Source organism: Hippopotamus amphibius, chromosome 13 (assembly GCF_030028045.1).
Source record: "Hippopotamus amphibius kiboko isolate mHipAmp2 chromosome 13, mHipAmp2.hap2, whole genome shotgun sequence".
In the NCBI taxonomy this organism is placed as follows: Eukaryota; Metazoa; Chordata; class Mammalia; order Artiodactyla; family Hippopotamidae; genus Hippopotamus; species Hippopotamus amphibius.
The window spans coordinates 2,986,859-3,006,954 of NC_080198.1; the positions used below are offsets into that span (position 1 = coordinate 2,986,859).

Here is a 20,096-nt window from a genome sequence, read left to right on the forward strand (position 1 = left end):
CAGGCTGAGGGCGCAGTCCTGGAAGGTCTCACAGTGGTGCCTAATGAGATTCCTCCTGTCACATGCAGCCCCTCTTCCCCAGCCCTGAATTCTGCTTTGTAAATACTCAGCGCCGCGTTCCTCACCCTGTCACCCCAGCCCCGGCTCGGCCCTGACACAGGCCTCTGCCCAGGGTCCTCCCTGGAGCTTCAGATGGAGCAGCGCAGTGGGCACTGCTGTCCCGCAGGCCCGTGTGGAGGCAGAGGCTCGGGGTGACGTGGGTCTCCCCTCTCGCTGCCTCGTTGGCACACAGTGAGGAGGGGAGCTGGGCCCAGCGGGCTGATGGCCCCGCAGCTCTAAGCCTGAATTCCCTGACCAGGTCACCGTGATTGCCCGGCAGCGGGGTGACCAGCTGGTCCCCTACTCCACCAAGTCCGGGGACACCTTGCTTCTGCTGCACCACGGGGACGTCTCAGCAGAGGTGAGTGGCCACGGGGCACCTGTGCTCTGCCCTCCAGGGGTCACGTCACAAACTGCCAGTACAGAGGCAGAGCCAGGGCCACGAGGCAAGGGAACGCAGTAGAAGGATGAGGTCTCCCTGTGGGTGCAGCCCTGCCTCCTGAAGGAGGGAGCACTGAGCAGAGCGGAGCCCTCACAGGGGCTGGTGTGAGGGGCAGACGCTCTGAGGTGACAGATGTGCTAACGGGAGGCTCCTGCGGCGGCGGGCAGCAGGTGACATCTTTGCTGCGTCCCAGGTGAAGAGAAGGGGCCCGTCGGTGGTTCTGGCAGGCCAGGGCCCACCTTGTTGGGGCCGGGACGCCGGGTGGCCCTGCCTAGGGAGGGGCAGGCAGAGGCCCGTGAAGGCTAAGTGTGAGCTGGGGTGAAGGGGTTGAGCTGCGTGGCCCCAGGACCAGGTGAGTGAGGGCGGGCACCCCAAGGGAGACCTGGGCACCGCCCCATCTGTAAGACGGGTCACGCCTCACCCACGCCCCGTGCAGAAGGGGTGCAGAGACGTGCCGTGGGTGGAGTGCCTGTCTTAGGGGTCAGCCCCTCCTCTTCGGGCAGGAGGCCCTTCTCCTTCACAGCAGACCCGGCGCACGCTGGTGATGAGCAGCTGTCCCTGCAGCGCCATTCTGAACCTGCTTTCTCAACCCGTAAGGGTTTGGCGGGCGGCAGGGCTTAGCGGTGACCTTTTGGGCCACTTATTGGGCCCTCAGCTGTCATCCCCTCACGTCGGCTCCCAGTCCAGGTGGCGCTGGGCTGTGCTTTCTTGTGGCTGGGACGAGGGTGTGGTCAGTCTGCAGTCCAGGAGCCAGTTACCAACCTCAAGGCAGGGCTGGCCCCCCCCAGCCTGGCGGACTGTAAGTTACCCTTTCTCAGGCAGCTTTCAGGGCCCCCGGAGAGTTTCTAGAATTAGGAGGCCAAGTCCAAGCCTCCTCTCTTTCCTGGGGCTCTAGCCTCCTGCAGGCAGGGCCTGGTCTCAGAGCTGCACCCCAGAGAGGAGTTGTGTGGCGCGTGGCTTGATGCTGTGGGAGGCGGGACAGGTGACCCCAGGAAGGCACTGCTGCAGCGAGGAAGGTCAGGTTCATTTGATGAGACGGTGGGCTGATGGCTCTTGGTGGAGGTGGTCTGTGATCTGAGGACCCACACCTGCCTGCCCTGTGCTGCCAGGTGGGCAAGGCACGTAGGCCCGGGTGGTGCCCTTTCCTCCTCCTGGTCTGACCGGAGATGCAGTGGCTCTTGGGTCGGCCCGGCTCTCTTGGAACCAGCCCTGCCAACTGGGTAGGCTGGTGACCCCTTCGGAGTCGAGATGTGATGGCCCCTCCCCACTTGTCCTGCAGGAGGTGTTTCGTCGAGAACAGAAGAGCAACTCCATGAAGACGTGGGGCCTGCGGGCGGCCGGCTGGGTGGCCATGTTCATGGGCCTCAACCTCATGACGCGAATCCTCTACACTCTGGGTAGGTGGGGAGAGACAGGGCCCCTCAGCCTCTCCCACGCGCGTCTGCCCTCCAGCCGGGTGGGGTGCCCTCCGTCCATCCCGTGCCCGCGGGGCTTTGGGATGAGTGAGCAGGGGAGGCGGGATGTGGGTCAGGATGCTCCCAGGGTGCGAGCAGGTGGATGCTGGCCCCTGAGACTGTGGGTCTTCCCGCTCTGTCCACCCGCCCATCTCCTCAGCCCTTCGCCCCTGCATCCCACAACTGAACAGCCATGCCGAGGAGGCTGGCCTGCCCGTGCCGGGAGCCAGGCCTGAACAGAGTCCTGGATTCCTTTCCTGCCCCAGCTTCAGTTTCCGCACACCTAATTTGCAGAGTTTTGTGAAATGTTTGGCAAATAAGAAACACTCAAGAACGGTTAGCTTCATCCCCCACCCCAGATCCTGGGCGAGACTTGGGACAGCCGCTGGCGAGCGTGGAGCGCAGGGGAGAGTGCCGGGCGCTCATGGGCCTGACGCTGGCCCGCTTGAGCCCAGGAGCCGCCCGAGCGCCCAAGGTGACTGAGCGCTGGGCCTCGGCTGCTCTCTGGGAGGACGGGGCTTCTCGGAGAACGCTCCATCCAGTCACGTGGTTCTGTCCACCATCTCTGGGCCCAGAAACCCCTCCCCCAGTCACCCTGTCCAACTGGGGAGAGTCCGGCTGCCGTATATGCAGACTGTCAGCTCATTATGCAGATGGGAAAACTGAGGTGCAGGGAAGGGAAGGCTGCTTCTCTTGGACAGCTGAACTGTGCCCAGAAAGGCAGCCGCGTCTGGGGCACAGTCATTGAGCCCATTGTGGCTGTGACCTTGGACAGGCTGTTTCCCTCTCGGAGCCCAGTTCCCCCATCGTCAGGTCTCCTCACGGGTCCCTGCACTCCGGAAGGCTGACCCTCCAGGGTCACGACAGGTGTGAGAGCGCAGGGGAGGGCCTCACGCCTCCACTGCTGCGATGAGTGCGTGCCGGGTGCCCGCTGTGCGGAGGGTGCTGCTCCAGGCCCTGGCGGCCGCGCAGCCCGCACGACAGGCAAGGTCCCTGTCTCCGCTGGGCTTAGCGTGGTGGCTAAGAGCTGAGGCTCTGCACTCAAGCTGTCTTGAGTTTAGATCCTGGTTCTGGCACCTTCTATCTGTAAATTTAAGTCCCAGGCCTCAGTGATCGTGTGGGTAAACTGAGGTCAAGAGCTGTACTGGCCTTATAGGGTGGACGGGGTTTGGCGAGACATGGTCCCATGGTCAGCACCCAGGCATGAACCCTGCTTATTGCAGAGGCCGAGTGGGGGCCCACGTGGGACTAGACCAAGATGGGCCACACTGGGCAGTAGACGGCAGGGTCCTTGAGGTGGGCGGCTCGGGCCTGTTGAGTCCCTCAGCGCCTCCATGGAGCTGGGCGCACAGGTAACTGGGAACGGCTTGGGTGAGTGAACAGGCCCCTCCAGGAAGGGCCGAGGGGCCCGGGTGGGCCCCCAGGGGGCTCGGCCAGCCTGCTTTGTGAGGGGCAGCAGGCAGGTGCTCACCAGCATCCCAGTCTCTGTTCTGGCCTCAGCACACAAGGTCTCAGAGCACGGCCGCAGGCCCAGCCTGGGGCCGAGACAGGCTGCAGTTGTAAGCAGGGCTCCTTGTGTGACCTGCCAGCTTCTGCAGGCCACGTGCCCCCCACCACTTCCTCTGCCTCCCCACCTGATCCACAGACAGGCTGCTGGCTGGGGGAGGGGGAGGCACCGCAGAGCGCGGGGCCTGGGAAGCCTCACTGCCTCTCTCTTCCCCACAGTGGACTGGTTTCCCATCTTCCGAGACCTGGTCAACATTGGCCTGAAGGCCTTTGCCTTCTGCGTGGCCACCTCGCTGACCTTGCTGACCGTGGCCGCCGGCTGGCTCTTCTACCGGCCCCTGTGGGCACTCGCCATTGGCTGCCTGGCCCTGGTGCCCCTCATTGTTGCTCGGACACGGGTACCAGCCAAAAAGCTGGAGTGAGACGGGGCCCTGGCACCCACCAGACACCAGCTGCGCCTCGGGACCCGGGCCACCCCCTCCCCCAGTCGCACTTCAGTCTTGGGTTCCGCACGCGCCCCACTCAGGTGGCAGCCTTGGCAACACACGTGGGTGTCTGGTGGGTGTCTGTCAGCACTTCGCACCCCTTCTTGCCACCGGGCAGCTTTGGTGGCAGGAGGCAGCTCCTGTCCAGCAGCGTGACAAGCGCCCTCCTTTTTGTTTCCTTTCCTTCTCTTGGGGCCATGTGGCCGCTCACGTGTTTCACTTAGCTGATGTCTGCAGAGGTGGTGACACTCAGACCTGGAGACGGTGTCAGGCTCCGCCTCAGCCCAGGACAGGGCGGCAGGGGCGCCACAAACCCACTCTGCATATGGAACTTGACGCGGTGCTTAAAGAGAACCAACGACGGGGTGTTGTGGTGAGGAAGGTGGATGTTTGTTGGGTTTTGTTGTTACAAAACATGTTTTGAGCGTTACGGTTTGGCAGAATCTTTTTGGCGTATGGGACCTCCAAAGCCCTGGTTACATTTCTTGTCACTTCATTTCTCTGCATGTAGTTCCCCCACCTACCTGGGGCGGGGTGGGGGGGGGGGAGTTTCAAGTAAGATTTAAAAAACACGTCCTGAATGAGTCACATCTCAGACTGTTACAGAAAACCCCCCTCTGATCTGTCCGTTGAGGTTCGTTCAGAGCCCAGAAAGTTCAGTGGGGCTGTGACTTACCTGGTTGAGAAAGTTACCTGTCAGTATTCTGGGTCTCTGGGAAGCTTTTCAGAGCTTCAGGTACTTTGAAACTGCTGTTAGCAAAACGCCCATTTTCCCTCTAGGAGGAGATGGGAGTCCCTATCTGGGAGAAAACGCAGTGATTTTCTTAAAGATGATTTTGAGTTTTTAGTCATTTATCCTAAGTGGGCTCTTTCGTGGTGACCCCCCCCCCGCCCCCAATCAGACAGCGGAGGCTGCAGATTTGGAAGCTCTCTGACCTGGCTCTGTTCATCACGGGTGTGCTTTTGACATGAACATCTGGGCTTCAAGGGGCTGCTTCTGGGTGTTTCACGTGTTCAGTGTCCACAGCTTTATTCCTAAATCAAATCTACCCACACCTAATTCAAAGTTTAAGTTTCCCAGCTACTCTCACACCCTTTGAAAGATAAAGTATGCTGTAACATTGATGTCTTAAGAAGACTCTTTGTATGTCCTTTACCTTTTGACTATTTGGAAATTGTTCTGCCTTGCTGGGAATGGCTGCTTTGGTGAATAAGTATTTGGTAGCTGAATAGGGCTCAGAACTTTGGAAACTCAAGAGCTAATAACCTCCCTCCTTGTCTGGAGGCATTTGGGGTGTAAATTGCAATTTTTCATGTTCAAAGCAGCCAGTCCCAGGGATGAGTTATATGGGTTTAAGGACTGACACTGTGCACTATTGCTTGTTAAATGAACAGTTTATTTGCATCCCTTAACTCTTAAAGATGCTTTCGGAAAGCACAGAGACAAGATGATGGTTAAACACAAAATCCTTGACATCTGGTTTGTGTTACTTTTTTCTGGTACAGACTTTAAATTACTGCCAATTTTAAGTGTTCTTAAAGACCAAAATAATGTTATGAAATATTTCAAGCCTTTGGAAAATCATGATGAAACTTGTATCATCTTTGTATTTTTGATAAAAATTCAAAATAAATTTCTGAATATCTTTTGATATAGGAATTTGGCGTTATCCTTTTTTTTTTTTTTTTTGCATTCTTTCTAAAATTTCCATTTTAAAGAATTCAGCCATAGAATTTATTAAGAACCCTATGAATTTTTGGAACTTAGTTCTAAATTGCTTTTAGTGGTTAAAATTGGTTTCAGTTTTTTTTGAAAAGGCACCTCAATATTCCTAGCACTCAGAAACCTGTTTTGTGTTGTGTGAACTTAAAGAGTGCTCCCACCTCACTGGTCTTCAGATGGTTCTAAGGAGGGGGAGGAAGCTGGCGGAACCCAGCGCAAAAGGCATCCCGCACCTGCGGCTGCTGAACTGTGTGATGCTGGCACGGCAGTGACCTGAGCCCCAGTTTCCTCCTCTGTGACGCGGGGACAGTGCCTCCACCCCACGGGTGGTGGTGACAAGTGAGCGAAAGCCCACCCTGCAATTCGAATGTCTCCCTTCTTACAGGATGTGAAGCAGGTGAGTGGTAACTTTTCAAAACCCGAGGTTTCACTCCATTTCCAAGATGCGTCCTAGAAGCTGCCATCTGCCTAAAGAACAGGTCAGTCTTGCAGAGACAGGGCAGCGCTCTTGACTCAACTCCCAGAAAACAAGGTGCCCACCTCCAGGAGGGTGAGAGCCCGGCTCTGGTGCCTGGAGTGCCAGACTGGGCGGTTTCCATGGCAACCCCCATGTGTTTCTCAACAGAGCCGTCCTGCCAGTTCTTCCTACATGAGTCATACCCCAAGTGTTTTGTTTGTTTCCCTTGGATAAAACTGACTCAAAGTTTTAATGGCTCCTGTCAAAGATTAAGTAATATCTCAATTAAACATAGAAAGAAAAAAATTCCATGTGTGTCATGGTTAAGTTCCCAGCCTGTGGGAAAACAAAATCTGATCTTTAATGTAGTCTCAACCTGCATACAAATCACTGTCATCCAAGTGTTCTTCTTAACTGATGTAAAATCTTAAAGAAAATGTAGTCAAGTCTTTTTAGATAAATGCTTTATTTTTTTTCTCAGAATGTTATAAAAGTTATTTCTCCTAAGCATCTACAGTGCGTAGGGCTTCATAAATGTATCCAGTAATGAATAAAGTCTACTTCAACAATGCTCCACTCTTCCTAACCTTTAATTTTCATTGTTTTTCCTTTTCTGTCCTGATTTTAGCTCTTTGCTCTAGTCTGCTGCCACCAACGAAGTGTCAGCTCGGAAAAGTAGGTCCAGCAGCATCGCCCTGAGATGGCCTGCATGGACCTGCGCTCCGCCCACGCGGCGGCAGGGACCTGACGGAGGGCAGCGAGGGGTCTGCAGAGAACGGCCTGAGTCTGCAGCAGCACGAGTGCTGGACGCAGGAGGAACCTGCCCGGGAGCAAGGCCTGGGGCACGGCCGAGCCGAGGAGGTGACCACTCACGTCACAGCTTCTCAAACGGGAACAGGTGGGAAGCCGCCTCCTTCTTCTCCCTTTTGGTCTTCCTGGGGCACTTCTGCTTCTTCTCGGCCTCCCGGTTTTGGGGCCAGGAGGCCGCCAGGATTCTGGCCGCTTCTGCTTGAGAGCTGGTCCCCTCCTCCTCGTCTGAAGAGAGTCCTCCTCCTGTGTCTGTGTGGGGGGCAGCTGCCTCGCTCTAGGAGGGTGGGGGGCACAGCGGAGGAAGCAGTGTCAGGAAGCAGTGACGGCCCCGGCAGTGCTGAGCCGTGGCCCGGGGGACAGGGCTCGGCCCAGCAGGTCCTGGAGCGCTGGCTGCGCGCAGTGCTGGGGACACAAAGGTGTCGAGGCAGGAAACTGCCCTCGAGGAGCTACGACCAACCCAGGAGGTGACTGCGATTGGTGCCTTAAATTTACTTCCACGTTTACAAACAAAAAAAGTGTCCACACACATAGATGCAGCATTCGGGGCCTGCTGCTCCCAGGAGGCAGCCCTGGAGGCTGGAGAGCGGGGCTGCGAGGCTCGGGAGGCAGAGGGTGATGAAAGCACAGGGGTGGGAGGGGTCGCCAAGGGATCGGAGGGAAGAGCAGAGCGGTGGGGTCACAGCTGCCCCCAGAGCATGTTTCTACGTCTCTGACCCAGTACTGACCACTCCACATAACTGTCTGCTGGGGCCTTAGTGCCCCCGTGGGAGCCTCTGGGGGCCAAAGGTGCTGCAAGAGGGGTCTGAATGAGCACCCGCGGGCCTGGGGGTGGCCGCAGCCCCAGGGGCAGCATGAGGCCAGGAGATGCAGACACTTGTCCCCCAGAGTGGGGCTCAGCACCAGATCCATCCCACAGCGGGCACCCTCTCGTGCCGACAGGGCGGGGGCCGGCAGAGCAGCCGAGGCCTGACTCCAGGACGCAGGGCCTGGGAGACAGGGGTCTGCGGCACCAGGACAGAGCTGACTTGATCTCTGGGCAGAAGTGGCCCGTGGTTCCCGAGCCCCTCCACCTGGCACGTCCTCCAAGGACCACACTGACCTTGGCCCCGTAGCGAAGCCTCAGCCGCTCCCGGATGAGGAGCCCTTTGACCAGCAGCTTCCAATTCCCCAGAGCCCGCTTCTCCCTTTTCTGCAAAAGCAAACAGAACAGAAAATGCTAAGCACTGCCGTTGCCATTTCAGGAACATAAAGATACAGATAACACTTCAGGGTCAAACAGTTTCTCCACCATGCCAGGTGTGATTCATGAAGTGATACACATGGAAGTCACCAAAACCAAACACCTCTCCTTAACTGTTACCAGCTCTGAATTGTTTAGTGGAAGAGGAGGTCCGGGACCTGGACCATGGCGGGTCCAGGTTAAGAGGCAGGTGTTGGCAGCGGGGGCAGTGGGCCCTGGAGCCCGGATCCAGGCAGACAGTGAACAGAGACGGGGTTCGGAGGGGCAGGCAGGTCGCTGTTCAGTGCTGGCTCCCTGCCGCCTCCCAGGAAGTCAGAGTCCAGAGCCAGAAAGAGCGCTGAGGCCAGAGGGGAGGCCAGCCCCACTGTGTGCTGCCCGCCCTCCTGCTCCCTGGTCCTGCCCTGCCAGGCCCCACCTCCTCACCTCCTGCTCCTTCTTCTCAATGAGCGCCTGCTCGTTCTCCCAGGCGGTCAGGAGCACGTCTTTATATTCCTCACAGACTATGTAGCCGTCGGTTCTGCGGGGGTCAACACAGATGGTCTCTCTCGAGCCGGGCCTGCTCTGGCCTCTCCGCTCCCCTCCGCAGGGGACAGGGCCGCTTCTAAGCCCTGGGGGCCCCGAAGGACTCCCTGGGTCAGGGGTCCACAGTCCCGGCCACAGCTGCTGGCAGACACCACCCCTGCAGAGGGCAGGCCTGCAGACCCCGGGCTGCGTCCGCTTCCCCGGCCCCTCCCCACCCCCACCACGGGGCAGGACAGAGGCCACCAAGCAGGAAGGATGCTGACCCTGTCGGTCACCCTGACCGTCCCTGGAACAGCGTGCACTCCAGCATCGTTAGGATGCTGGTCTCACGGGTATAAAACATCGTGGATTAAGGCGGATTTTGCAAATCCAGAATAAAACCTTGAAAACAGGAGCCACTGGGCCTCAACCCCCACCAGCCGCACACCAAGCTCCCACCCTCCACGGGAGGCCCCTCGCGCACATGGGATGGGAGTAGCCTTTGTGGAAATCGAAGCCGGTGACGGCCTGGGCACAGTCGATGTTCAGCTTTCGGGCTACGCGGTGCAGGTGGGGCAGGTGCAGCTGGGTGCAGCCCACAGGCATCATGCTGGGCAGGAAGAGGTACACGTTCCCGAACTCGTTCCGGGGCACCTGCAGAGGGCGGCACGCCAGTCCAGGCACCGCCGAGGGAGGCGGCCCCGGCCCGGCCCCACGCGCGCGCACGGCCCGCACCTTGCCGTCCACGGCCACGGGCGGCTGGTACGGCTCGGTCTGCCACTCGCCAAACAGACCCAGGTCGTTGTAGTCCTGCAGCTGCGGCTCAGCCTGGCGGGCTCTCCGGGCCCGGTTGGAATAGCCTTTTACCATCTACACCAGAGGGGACAACCAGAGCTTACAACAAAGGAGACCGCCTCCTGGGCACTCGCTGTACACCAGGCAATGTTCTCGGTGCTTCCGTGTATTCATTACTTTTCAACAAACCCAGGAGGTGGAGTCTGTTATTGCCTCTGCCTTGCAGGTGAGAAGCCTAGGGAGGTGTAGACAATTCACCTACAGTCACACAACTTGTAGAGGCCGGAGCCTGTGCCCTGAACAGCTATGCTGTGTCCCACGTGCGTCACTGAAGGGGAAACTGGGCCTCTGAGATGTTCCTGCGGCCGGTGAGTGACAGGGTCTGCTTTTGGCAGTGACCGGCTCTCTGTAATCCAGCCGGAGGCCCCTCCATCCTGGCCCAGCTCTCTGGGTCTCACAACCCTAAGGGCTCCTCAAGGGATCTGACAAAGAAAAGTGACTGTGTCTCATGACCGGCCACCGTCCTCCGCTGACTGCACCGGGCCCTGTGTCCCGTGAAAGCCTGTGTGGTCTGTGCTGAATTCATGCATCTCGGGGCAGCTGACCGACCTAGCACAGCAGCAAGGGCTGGAGAGGGAACCAGAGTCGGGGCCGGGCAGGGCACTGGGTCTGTGCGCTGCCATGCCACTAGCTCAGGCCTTGGACAAGCTTCCCTTTCTGAGCTCCTGTTTTCTCCTCTGTGAAGCAGGCATCGTGATGCTAACTCCTACAAGACTCAGCAGGGAGCACACACACACAAACGGAGGGGCAGTGAGCGCTGGTGGGCTTGTCCACACCAGGCGGGGCTCCGGCCTCTCTCAGCAAATGGGTGACACAGTTCCGACCCACAGGTGCTCGGGCACACACCAGGGGCTGGAGGGCTGCTTTCTGGCCTTGAATTCCTGCATGCTCAGGAAGGCCCACCTCTTACAAAGGTCTCAGTAAAGAAAGACAAGGTTGAAATGCTCCTCTTCTCTGATCCTCTCAAGCCAGAACAGCCTGTCCCCACACACGCAGGGCAGCCCGCAGTCCCGCGCCTGTTACCTTGTAGGGCACTTCTCCAAGCCTCACCACTCGGGCTTGTTTCAGCCACGTGTCCCTGGAGTGCAGGGTGTGCACGCAGTCCCTACGGAGCCAACAGGAGACAAAAGACGGGTTCACACCCACCGAAGCACGGCGCATGCAGTAGCCTGCAGGGCCCAGATGCCTCTGACCCCCCCAGAAGGGGGAGCTCAGCCCTGGAGCCTCTCCCAGGGCACCAGGGGCCCGCGTCAGGCCCGTGGTTAACAGGGACCTGCTGTCTCCTGGGGATGCATCCACTCACAACTCCCAACCTAAAGGGCTTCACGCGGTGCCTTTCTTTCTCCTCCTCCCGCTGGGGGCCGCAGCAGCCTGGGGAGGCTGGGGTGGGGGAGCCCCAGCAGCGCGGGTGCAACTCCCCCGACCGCCTGCCGAGGGTCTGGTCGGCTGCTGAACACCAGAGAGAGAGGGAGGGAGGGACAAGTGTCCAGAGAAGGGGCGGGGCGCCCAGAAGACGACGACATGGAAACTGACAAGCGGACCAAGCACACGGATTCGGGTACACGCACCCAGAGCAATCAGTTCCCAGCAGCCCCTTTCAGCATACGTCTCAGCCGCTAACCACTGCACACCTACTAGGACGCTACTCAGACAATGGAAAACCAGAGCTGACCAGGATGTGGAGACACAGGGACCCTTGTGCTCTGCTGGGAGGAAGATAAAATGACGCAGCCACTGCAGAAAACAGTGTGGAGGTTCTTCACAAAGTTAACAGAGTCACCGTGTGATCCAGATATCCTACTTCTGGGCATGTACGTCCCAGAGGACTGAAAGCAGGGTTTCGGAGAGAGACGTGTGCACTGTGTTCACAGCGGCACTAAACAGCCAGAAGCGGAAGCAGCACCAGTGTCCACCAAGGATGCCGGCCACACAAGGGACGTGCTGCAGGTTTCCCTTCTGTGAGGGGCCTGGAGGAGTCCGTCACAGAGACGGAAAGCACATGGTGGCTACCAGGGCCTGGGAGGGGGGGAGGGGATGTCAGTGTTTAATGGGGCCAGTTTGGGAAGATGGAAGAGTTCTGGAGATGGTGGTGATGGCTGCACAGCAATGCGATCATAGGTGATACTACTGGACACTTACAATGGTTAAATGGTAAATTTTGTTCTGTATATTTTTCTACATTAAAAAAAAAGTATGCCTCTAGAACTTTCTGCAGGCAGGGACCCTCTTCCCACCAGATGTCCCCTCCACGTGAGGACACCTGTGCCGTATCCTCCATCGAGGTCGTCAGGCCCTGGACGCTGACTGTCGGTAGCTCGGGCCCCTGACCAGACCGGGAACAGAAAGCTCCCACACAGACCCTAACCAGAGGGTCGGGGATGACTCCCCTCGGGGCTGACCTGCAGGAAGTAGCTCCCAGGCAGAGGCCTTGAACCACCTACTCCTGTGAGCTTCCCTAAGTTTCCTTTTTTTGTCTTTTCCCATTTATTAAGAACATCCTCTATTTTTCAGTCTTGCATGTCAGTGTTTTTAAAAATCACTTACTTTTTATTTCTTAAATTTCTTAAATTTCTGCTTCCATTGTTAATTTTTACTCACCTTAAGTTTCTGTTATCAAATTTTTTTCCGTTTTAACTTTGTATATATTTTACTTTCATTTTCTATGCTTCTCCCCCCTTCCCCCCCTCCTTTGGCAATTTCTTTTTACTGTGGGGAAAAACACATAAAATTTCCCATCTGAACCATTTCCAAGTCTACAGCTCAGTGATATTAAGTACATTCACACTTTTTATCTGTCTTACTTACTTTTCCCCCCCATAACTATTCTCCCCTTGCTGATCTTTTAATCCTTGTGGTTTTAATTTTAAGGCTTTAGTCTCTCCTACAGGTCCTCCACCCACAAACCACGCACACACTGTAAAGCTCGTGCCCCCAGCCCAGGGGAGGCGGCTAACCCTGGGCCGCTGGGTGTCCCCGCACCTGGAGTAGACAGCCTCTCCGCGGCAGTACCCGATGATGGCGGCTGTCTCCGGGTAGATGGCCTCGTACTTCAGGAGATGCCTCTTCAGGGCGTACAGAGGGTGGTTCTTATACGTGCCTATGACGGTTGGCAGAGGCTGGTCCAAGTGCTTTGCCTGAAACTGCAAAGGCCAGAGAGACAATGTCAGGCGTGTTGCTCCAAGAGGAAGGGAGGTTTGGGGGGTGACCCTCGACCAACTTGCTCAGGTAACAGACGGTGGCACGGGGCCTTCAGGGCCCCCAGAGCACACTGTGCCCTGGCATTCTATTCCTTAGGTTCAGACGCATTGAAAGCTCTGCAGGGTCCAGCAATTCTGCAGCTTACAGCAATGGAGAAGTCACCCCCTGCCCTCTGACACCTCTACAAGCCGGAGCAGAGCCTTCCTCAGGTGGAGGCCTCACCTTAAGTGACACCACGATTCTGTGACGCGGGTTCAGGATCCCTGCTCCCACGGAAACCAGAATGAGCACTCATATTCTCCATCCACTGTGATCAACGCCTGTTCTCTCCACTGCTTCAAGGGGCCTGGCTTCTCGCGGGTAACCCCACTGCTCTCACCCACACCCCACTCACCAGGTCTCCTACACTTTCCCACAGCATCTCTTCAAAACCCCGACAGATGAGGGAGGAGTGGTGAGTGGGGGCAGGAGGGACCCCACTTGGCCAGCATCCATGACAAGCCTTTGACCTAGGTCAGCCATGACATGCTCTGCACGATTCCCGCGGCCCTGTCGCCTCTGAGCAACACCCTGAGCGCGTGCCCACACGGGTGAACGGCACTGCTACAGGGAGGACCCCGTCTGGGGGACTGGGAATAATTCTCCGGCAAGTCTGGCCCCACCCCGTGGCCATGCACAAGCCCCGGGCCCTCTTCCGGCCCGCAGCCGTCCCATGGCCCAGCCACACGCTGCTGCTCCAAAAGGCTCTCCCCAAGGTGCCCTTCACCAGACAAGGCGTCTCCTCGGCCGCCCGCTGGGAGCTGAATGTTCCAGGTCGGGGCAGGGATGCTGGCGTGTGCACGTGCTGAGAAGGGGGGACAATGGTATGAGTGAGTGTTTTCCTCTTTCACTCAGGACTTACCTGACTTACATAAAGCTCCAAATATATAACCGGGCAAGAACTGAAAGGACACAAGCTTTGACGCCAGAGCAACCTGGGTTCAAATACCAAGTTAGCTCATCTCTCAGATCCTAAACGTTAAAGTGGTAAAATTAAGGCTACGATAACTCCAGCTTTATACTGTTGTTGTGATCATTAACTGAGATGACATGCTAAAAACACCCAACACAGGGCTGGGCATCCACCAGATGCGGTGCGCGAGACCTCACCTCCTGGTCCTCCCTCTGTTCCCTCTCCACCAGCGGGCTCCGGTAGGGTCGCAGGGTCTCCGCCCACCACGTGGCGTCAACCCGGCACTTGTGGGTCACCGTCATCCAGACCGGGTCATACCGCTGTGTGATGTCGCGCACCCAGCCATCGCTGTCGATGCCCACGACGTAGGTCAAGGGCTTGGTGGCGTACTGGTAGCAGGTCAGGGGCTGGCCCACCACCCCGTGCACACAGTCCACGCACACCCACTTCTCCTCCCGCTCAGAGAACACCTCCAGCCACTGGTCCACGCCAGCCGCTCTCTGTCTGTCTGCCTCCTCACCATCCATGGACATCTTCTTGCCTCTCTTACGCTTACTGCCCGAAGCGCTTACAGATGCTTCTGGAAAGCCAGGGGGCTGAGGGTGGCTCCCACACTGGGACCTGGACTTACTCCTGGACCCTGCCTTTGTCCTCTGAGGGGCGGGGGCCCTCCTCTGCCTTGGAAGGCCCGGCTCAGAATCCTCATCAGATGGGGGTCGGCTGTCTGAGCTGGAGAGCTCAAAGTCAGAGCCACTGCTGGCCTTGCTACTCCCGCTCTCCTCTTTGTAAGACACCCTGGCGGCTGCCCGCCGCTGCCGGCCCCGCGCACGCCTCCGGGTCCCCTCCGTGAGCCCCCGGGCCTTGCCCTCTTCTTCCCCGCTCGAGGCGGGCTCTCTCTGCTTCTTCCTGACTGCAGCCGCCTTGCTCCCCTTCCCTTTGGCACGTGCACTGCCCGCGCCCTCAGGAGACGTGTCCTCTCGTCTGCTTCCTGTGCTGGTCTCTGCTTTGCTTGGCTTTCCGGGAACTTGGCTGGAAGTTTCTGAGGAGCCTCCAGGACCTTCTGTAGATCTCTCCTTGGAAGGTTTCTTTCCCTTAAACAGAACAGGAAGCTTTTTTTTTTCTTTTGTTGCTAATGATACAATAAAGACTCTGTCACCTTACAGAGCTAAGTCATGCTGGAACACAGTGTACACAAGACGTCCCCAGCTCAGACACGGACGGGCTGGCTACCCTCGGGTGGTAAGAACGCATTTGCTAAAGTCTGTAGCACCTTAGATAAGGCCACAATCTAATTCCTTTCCCTACGAAGTGCAGCACAGGGAAAAGAGCACAGGATGTGGAAACAGACAAACCCAGGTTCAAACTCCACTTCTGCGTTCTTGTTTTTTATGTGATTTGGATAAATAATGCACCCTGAGTCTCCGTTTCCTCAGCAGTAGTACTCACCTTGTACAGAGGGCATTCTGCAATCAAAGTCACAGTATTAAGAATTCACAAATTATTAAACTTGACTTCTGGACCGAACTTCGGATAGCGCCGGCACCCCAAAGAGCCCGGTGTTCAGCCTCCTTCTTGGATGACGGCAGAGTTCAGAGTCCTCCTCATCCTCTCTCCACACGGCTGAGGAGGACCAGTGCCTTTTTATTCTACCATTTACAGAACAAAAACCAGAGCACCATGGAGCCCAGGCTCTCGCAGGCCCCTCTGCACATGCAACGTCCAGGCTACCAGATACCCACCCGTGTGCCCTGTCTTCCCAGCACAGGGCTTGTGCCAGGCAGGCTCAGAGACACCCTGCTCCACAAAGACTGGGCTTTAAAAAGAGTCTAACGAACAGATCTGTCTGCTTTAAGTCTGATCATTTCTCACTCCTCCCTGACCAATGACCCTTTTCTCTGGAAGCCCTGGGAAACTCACCTTCGCTGCTGATAACTTCAGAGGAATTGGCTGCAGAGACAGGACGAGTCGGGTAGGGAGATGCAAGGCGCGGAGAATCAATAAAAACATCTGTAAGGAAAAGAACACCCTGCTTATCCTCAGGGAAGAACGAAGGAGTTGCATGATTCTGTGTTGTCTGTGGTGCCTGTTTACAAAAGGGAAGCATCACAAAGCAACAAACTGTCTAACAGTAGGTGCCTGGACCCCTCCACACGGCTGACGTGACGCTGCAGAGATCCATCTGTAGAAAAATGGGGGAAGGTAACCACATATGAAAGGGAAAATTTATTTTCTAATGAGCATTGTTAATTTTGGTAAGAAAAACTGTGTCCAGACGTAAACATGCACATGTCTTTGGAAAAGCACCCACACGGGGGTCAGGCTGCTTACAGAGGTTTCCCAGCTTACCCATCTTCCCACCGTTCTGTATTCAACATGTGATGTGCTTGTGATAAAATAATAAAGCAGATTATCACTCTGCGAGAAAAGACATCATCATCGCCAGGCTCTGGAGTCCCTCCCCTGGACGCCAGCTCCTGAGGCGCATCTTTCAGCCAGAGGCTGCAGCCCTGAAAACCCCGTGAGCGTGGAAGGACGGGGGTTAACCTCCAGGTCAGCAGCTGTGGGACGGCAGCCCAGCAGGGCCCTGCCACACAGCCCCCAGGGCCCCGGCGTCCTCGCGAATCCCACAGCCATTTCCCTCCTCCGAGGGCAGAGAGCACAGGTCAGAGACAGGAAGGCGGGTTTGCTGTGGAAAGCCAGCTACACCGAGAAAAAAAAATAACTACTTTGGCCGCGTTTCTTCTGGAGTTAGAAGTGGGGAGTGGGGGAGAAACATCAAAGAACACCACATTGAGGAACGCTACAAAATTCCCAAGCAGCACTCCTCAGGCGTGTCCGGGAGGACTGGGCGCTGTCCCGGCCTGGAGGGGACGGGGCGCTGGGGCGGCACGACCACCCGTGCCGAGACCGCGTCCTGGGACAGGAAGAGGGCATCAGCAGGAAAACCGGGAAAGCACAACTCACACCTCCAGTATTAACCGGCACAATGAATTCTGTATGAGTGCCCTCAGTCTCTCGGTATGTGGGCGGCACGGGGCACAGATGCAAAAGGCAGGCTAACTGAGCACCAGCAGGCAGCTGAATGATGGTCTAAACCCAGAACCTCCGTCTGAACATCCCCACCTCATCTTCCTCATGAGACCACAGGGGGATCTAGACGGCAGAGTATGAGGACGTGGAGCTCACCTCCCCCCGCAGACACACGGAAAACACAGCTACGTGTGGAACAATTCCCACAGAAAGCTAACTGGAAACTCACAGAAGATCTCCCATGACCAAAGCCGCCAGAAAGATCTCCGTGTAATCAGGCGGCATGGAAAAAAGAAAGGTACCAGGTTAGGATCAGCACCTCTGGGAGGGATCTGTCAGGAAGAGAAGGCGTCTGCTTGCCCTGGGGAGTCCCCTTCCTGCTGGGAAGCCCACTGAGACAGACAATAGGACTGGAGACGCCTAGACTCTACTTGAGAGGAGCACACAGGCTGGCCTGCTAACAGCCAGGACAGAGAGACCTGCACTGGTGGCAGCCACCTCCCTGCACTTCCCAATTGGAAGGGGTGAGTGCCCTGGCTCTGCTCTCTCCACACCGTGGCCTGGCACGAGATCAGTGCAGAGACTGGGTCTACCTGCACAGAGACAGATGGGGTGCCCAGGGTGTGATCCACGTGGGACTGTGAAGACCACTGTCAGTGCACACGGGGGGCTGTGGGGCACGCTAGGCAGACAGCATCAGTGCACGCACCAGGCTGCACCTCAAGAATGTGCAGCAGCTAAGCAGTGAATTGTGCTTAGAACCTACAATGTGCTGCCACAAGAGACATACTTCATGGTGAAAGACACACACAGGCTGAAAGTGAAAGGATGGAAAGAGATATTTCATGCAAATGGAAACAGTAAGAAAGCAGGGAGAGCAATATTTACAAAAGACAAAGTAGACTTCAAAACAAAGACCATAAAGAAAGACAAAGAAGTATATTACATAACAATAAAAGCATCAATACAAGAGCATATTACATTTGTTAACATATATGCTTCCAATATAGGAGCACCTAAATATATAAAGCAAATATTAACAGATATAAAAGGAGAAATTAACAAGAATACAATAATAGAGAACTATAACATCCCACCTCCATCAATGGACAGATCATCTAGACAGAAAATCAATAAGGCAACAGAGGTCCTAAATGACACAATGGATCAGTTGTGCTTAATAGATAGCTACAGGACACTAAATAAGAAAAACACTGAATACATATTCTTTTCAAGCCAGCATGAAACAGTCTCAAGGATAGACACATACTAGGTCACAAAGCAAGCCTCAACAAGTTTAAGAGGGCAGAAATATTTTCAAGCATCTTTTCTCACCACAACGTTAGGAAACTAGAAATCAACCGTAGAAAGAAAAGCAGGAAAAGAATGAACACATAGAGACTAAACAACATGCTACTAAAAAACAAATGGGTAAATAATGAAATCAAAGGGGAAATCAGAAATATCTTGAGACAAATGAAAATAAAAACACAATCTTACAAAAATCTATGGGATGCAGCAAAAGCAGTTCTAAGAGGAAAGCTCATAGCAGTACAGGCCTTCCACAAAAACAAGAAATATCTCAAATAAACAAGATAAGCTACCACCTAAAAGAATTAGAAAAAGAAGGACAAACAAAACCCAAAGTCAGCAGAAGGAAGGAAATAATAAAGATCAGAGAGGAAATAAAGAGATCAAAAAAGCAAGATCAATAGGGACTTCCCTGGTGGCGCAGTGGTTAAGAACCCACCTGCCAGTATAGGGGACACGGGTTCCATCCCTGGTCTGGGAAGATCCCACATGCCGAGGAGCAACTAAGCCTGTGCACCACAGCTACTGAGCCTGTGCTCTAGAGCCCAAGAGACACAACTGCTGAAGCCCTCGTGCCCCAACTACTAAAAACTCACACACCTAGAGCCTGTGCTCCGCAACAAGAGAAGCTACCACAATGAGTAGCCCAAGCACTGCAACAAAGAATAGCCCCCACTAGCAGCAACTAGAGGAAGCCCACACACAGCAACAAAGACCCAACATAGCCAAAAATTAAATAAATTAAAAAAAAAAAAAAGATCAATAAAACCAAGAACTGGTTTGGGTTTGTTTTTTTAAGATAAACAAAATTGATAAACCTTTAGCCAGGCTCACCAAGAAGATAAGAGAGAGGCCCCAAATAAAGTAAGAAATAAAAGAGGAGAAATAACTGATACCACAGAAATACAAAAAATTATGAAAGAATACTACACAAAGTCATATGCCAACAAATTGCACAACTTAGAAGAAATGGACAAGTTTCTAGAAATATACAGCCTGCCAAAACTGAGTCAAGAAGAAACAGATAATTTGAACAGACTGTTCACTGGAAGTGAAATAGAATCTATAATTTTAAAAACTCCGTGTAAACAAAAGTCCAGGACAAGAGAGCTTCACTAGGCAATTCTACCAAACACACAAAAAAACAAAAATAAACTTGTATCTATCCTTCTCAAACTACTCCAAAAAAAATTAAGAGGAGGGAACACTCCCAAATTCATACTATGAAACCCCCATTACCCTGATACCAAAACCAAAGACACTACAAGAAAAGAAAATCACAACCCCAAATCTTTCATGAATATAGATGCAAAAATCCTCAACAAAGTATTAGTAAACTGAATCCAACAATATATACAAAGGATCATATACCACGCTCAAGTTGGATTCACTCCAGGCTTGCAAGGATGGTTCAAAATATGCAGATCAATGTGATACATTAACAAAAGAATAGATAAAAATCACATGATCATCTCAATAAATGCGGAAAAAGCATTTGACAAAATTCAACATCCATTCATGATACAAGCGCTCACCAAAGTGGGTAGAGAGTGGACATAACATGATAAAAGCCCACTATGTCAAACCCACAGCCAACATAATACGCAACAGTGAAAGACTGAAAGGTTTCCCAGTAAATTCAGGAACTAGACAGGGATGTCCACCCTCGCTGCTTCTACTTAACACAGTATTGGAAGGCCTAGCTACAGCAATCAGAAAAGGAAAAGGAAGAAAAGGCATCCAAATTGGAAGGGAAAAGGTAAAACTGTCACTAATTGCAGGTGATATGATATTCCATATAGAGAACCCTAAAGTTTCCATATAAAAACCATTAGACCTAATAAATGAATTTAGCAAGGCTGCAGGATGTAAGATTAATATACAGAAATCTGCTGTGTTTGTATACACTAACAATGAAGTATCAGAAAGAGAAAGTAAAAAAAAGTAATCCCATTTAAAATTGCATAAGGGAATTCCCTGGTGGTGCAGGGGTTAAGAATCCACCCATCAATGCAGTGGACATGGGTTCAATC

The 20,096-nt window shown here is 54.5% G+C and overlaps 2 protein-coding genes across 5 annotated transcripts in view; one reads left to right on the top strand and one right to left on the bottom strand.

Moving 5' to 3' along the window:
* TMEM43 (transmembrane protein 43) overlaps nucleotides 1-5,646 on the top strand; it is a 21,984-nt gene extending 16,338 nt beyond the window's left edge. For 2 of the 3 annotated variants that reach the window (XM_057704751.1, XM_057704750.1), the window contains 3 exons: nucleotides 359-460; nucleotides 1,821-1,938; nucleotides 3,721-5,646. In XM_057704751.1, the coding sequence (XP_057560734.1) occupies nucleotides 359-460; nucleotides 1,821-1,938; nucleotides 3,721-3,923 (423 nt within the window). In that variant the 3' untranslated portion in view covers nucleotides 3,924-5,646. Of the gene's footprint in view, nucleotides 1-358; nucleotides 461-1,820; nucleotides 1,939-2,354; nucleotides 2,471-3,720 lie in introns of all 3 variants that reach the window. The other variant, XM_057704752.1, reaches the window with a different exon arrangement.
* Nucleotides 5,647-6,619: 973 nt separating this feature from the next.
* Nucleotides 6,620-20,096, bottom strand: part of XPC (XPC complex subunit, DNA damage recognition and repair factor) — a 36,024-nt gene continuing 22,547 nt past the window's right edge. The window contains exons 8-16 of one of the 2 annotated variants that reach the window (XM_057704749.1): nucleotides 15,640-15,729; nucleotides 13,920-14,813; nucleotides 12,552-12,712; nucleotides 10,596-10,677; nucleotides 9,453-9,587; nucleotides 9,202-9,371; nucleotides 8,640-8,733; nucleotides 8,076-8,165; nucleotides 6,620-7,250 (exon numbers count right to left, since the gene is read on the bottom strand). In XM_057704749.1, the coding sequence (XP_057560732.1) occupies nucleotides 7,041-7,250; nucleotides 8,076-8,165; nucleotides 8,640-8,733; nucleotides 9,202-9,371; nucleotides 9,453-9,587; nucleotides 10,596-10,677; nucleotides 12,552-12,712; nucleotides 13,920-14,813; nucleotides 15,640-15,729 (1,926 nt within the window). In that variant the 3' untranslated portion in view covers nucleotides 6,620-7,040. Of the gene's footprint in view, nucleotides 7,251-8,075; nucleotides 8,166-8,639; nucleotides 8,734-9,201; nucleotides 9,588-10,595; nucleotides 10,678-12,551; nucleotides 12,713-13,919; nucleotides 14,814-15,639; nucleotides 15,730-20,096 lie in introns of both variants that reach the window. The other variant, XM_057704747.1, reaches the window with a different exon arrangement.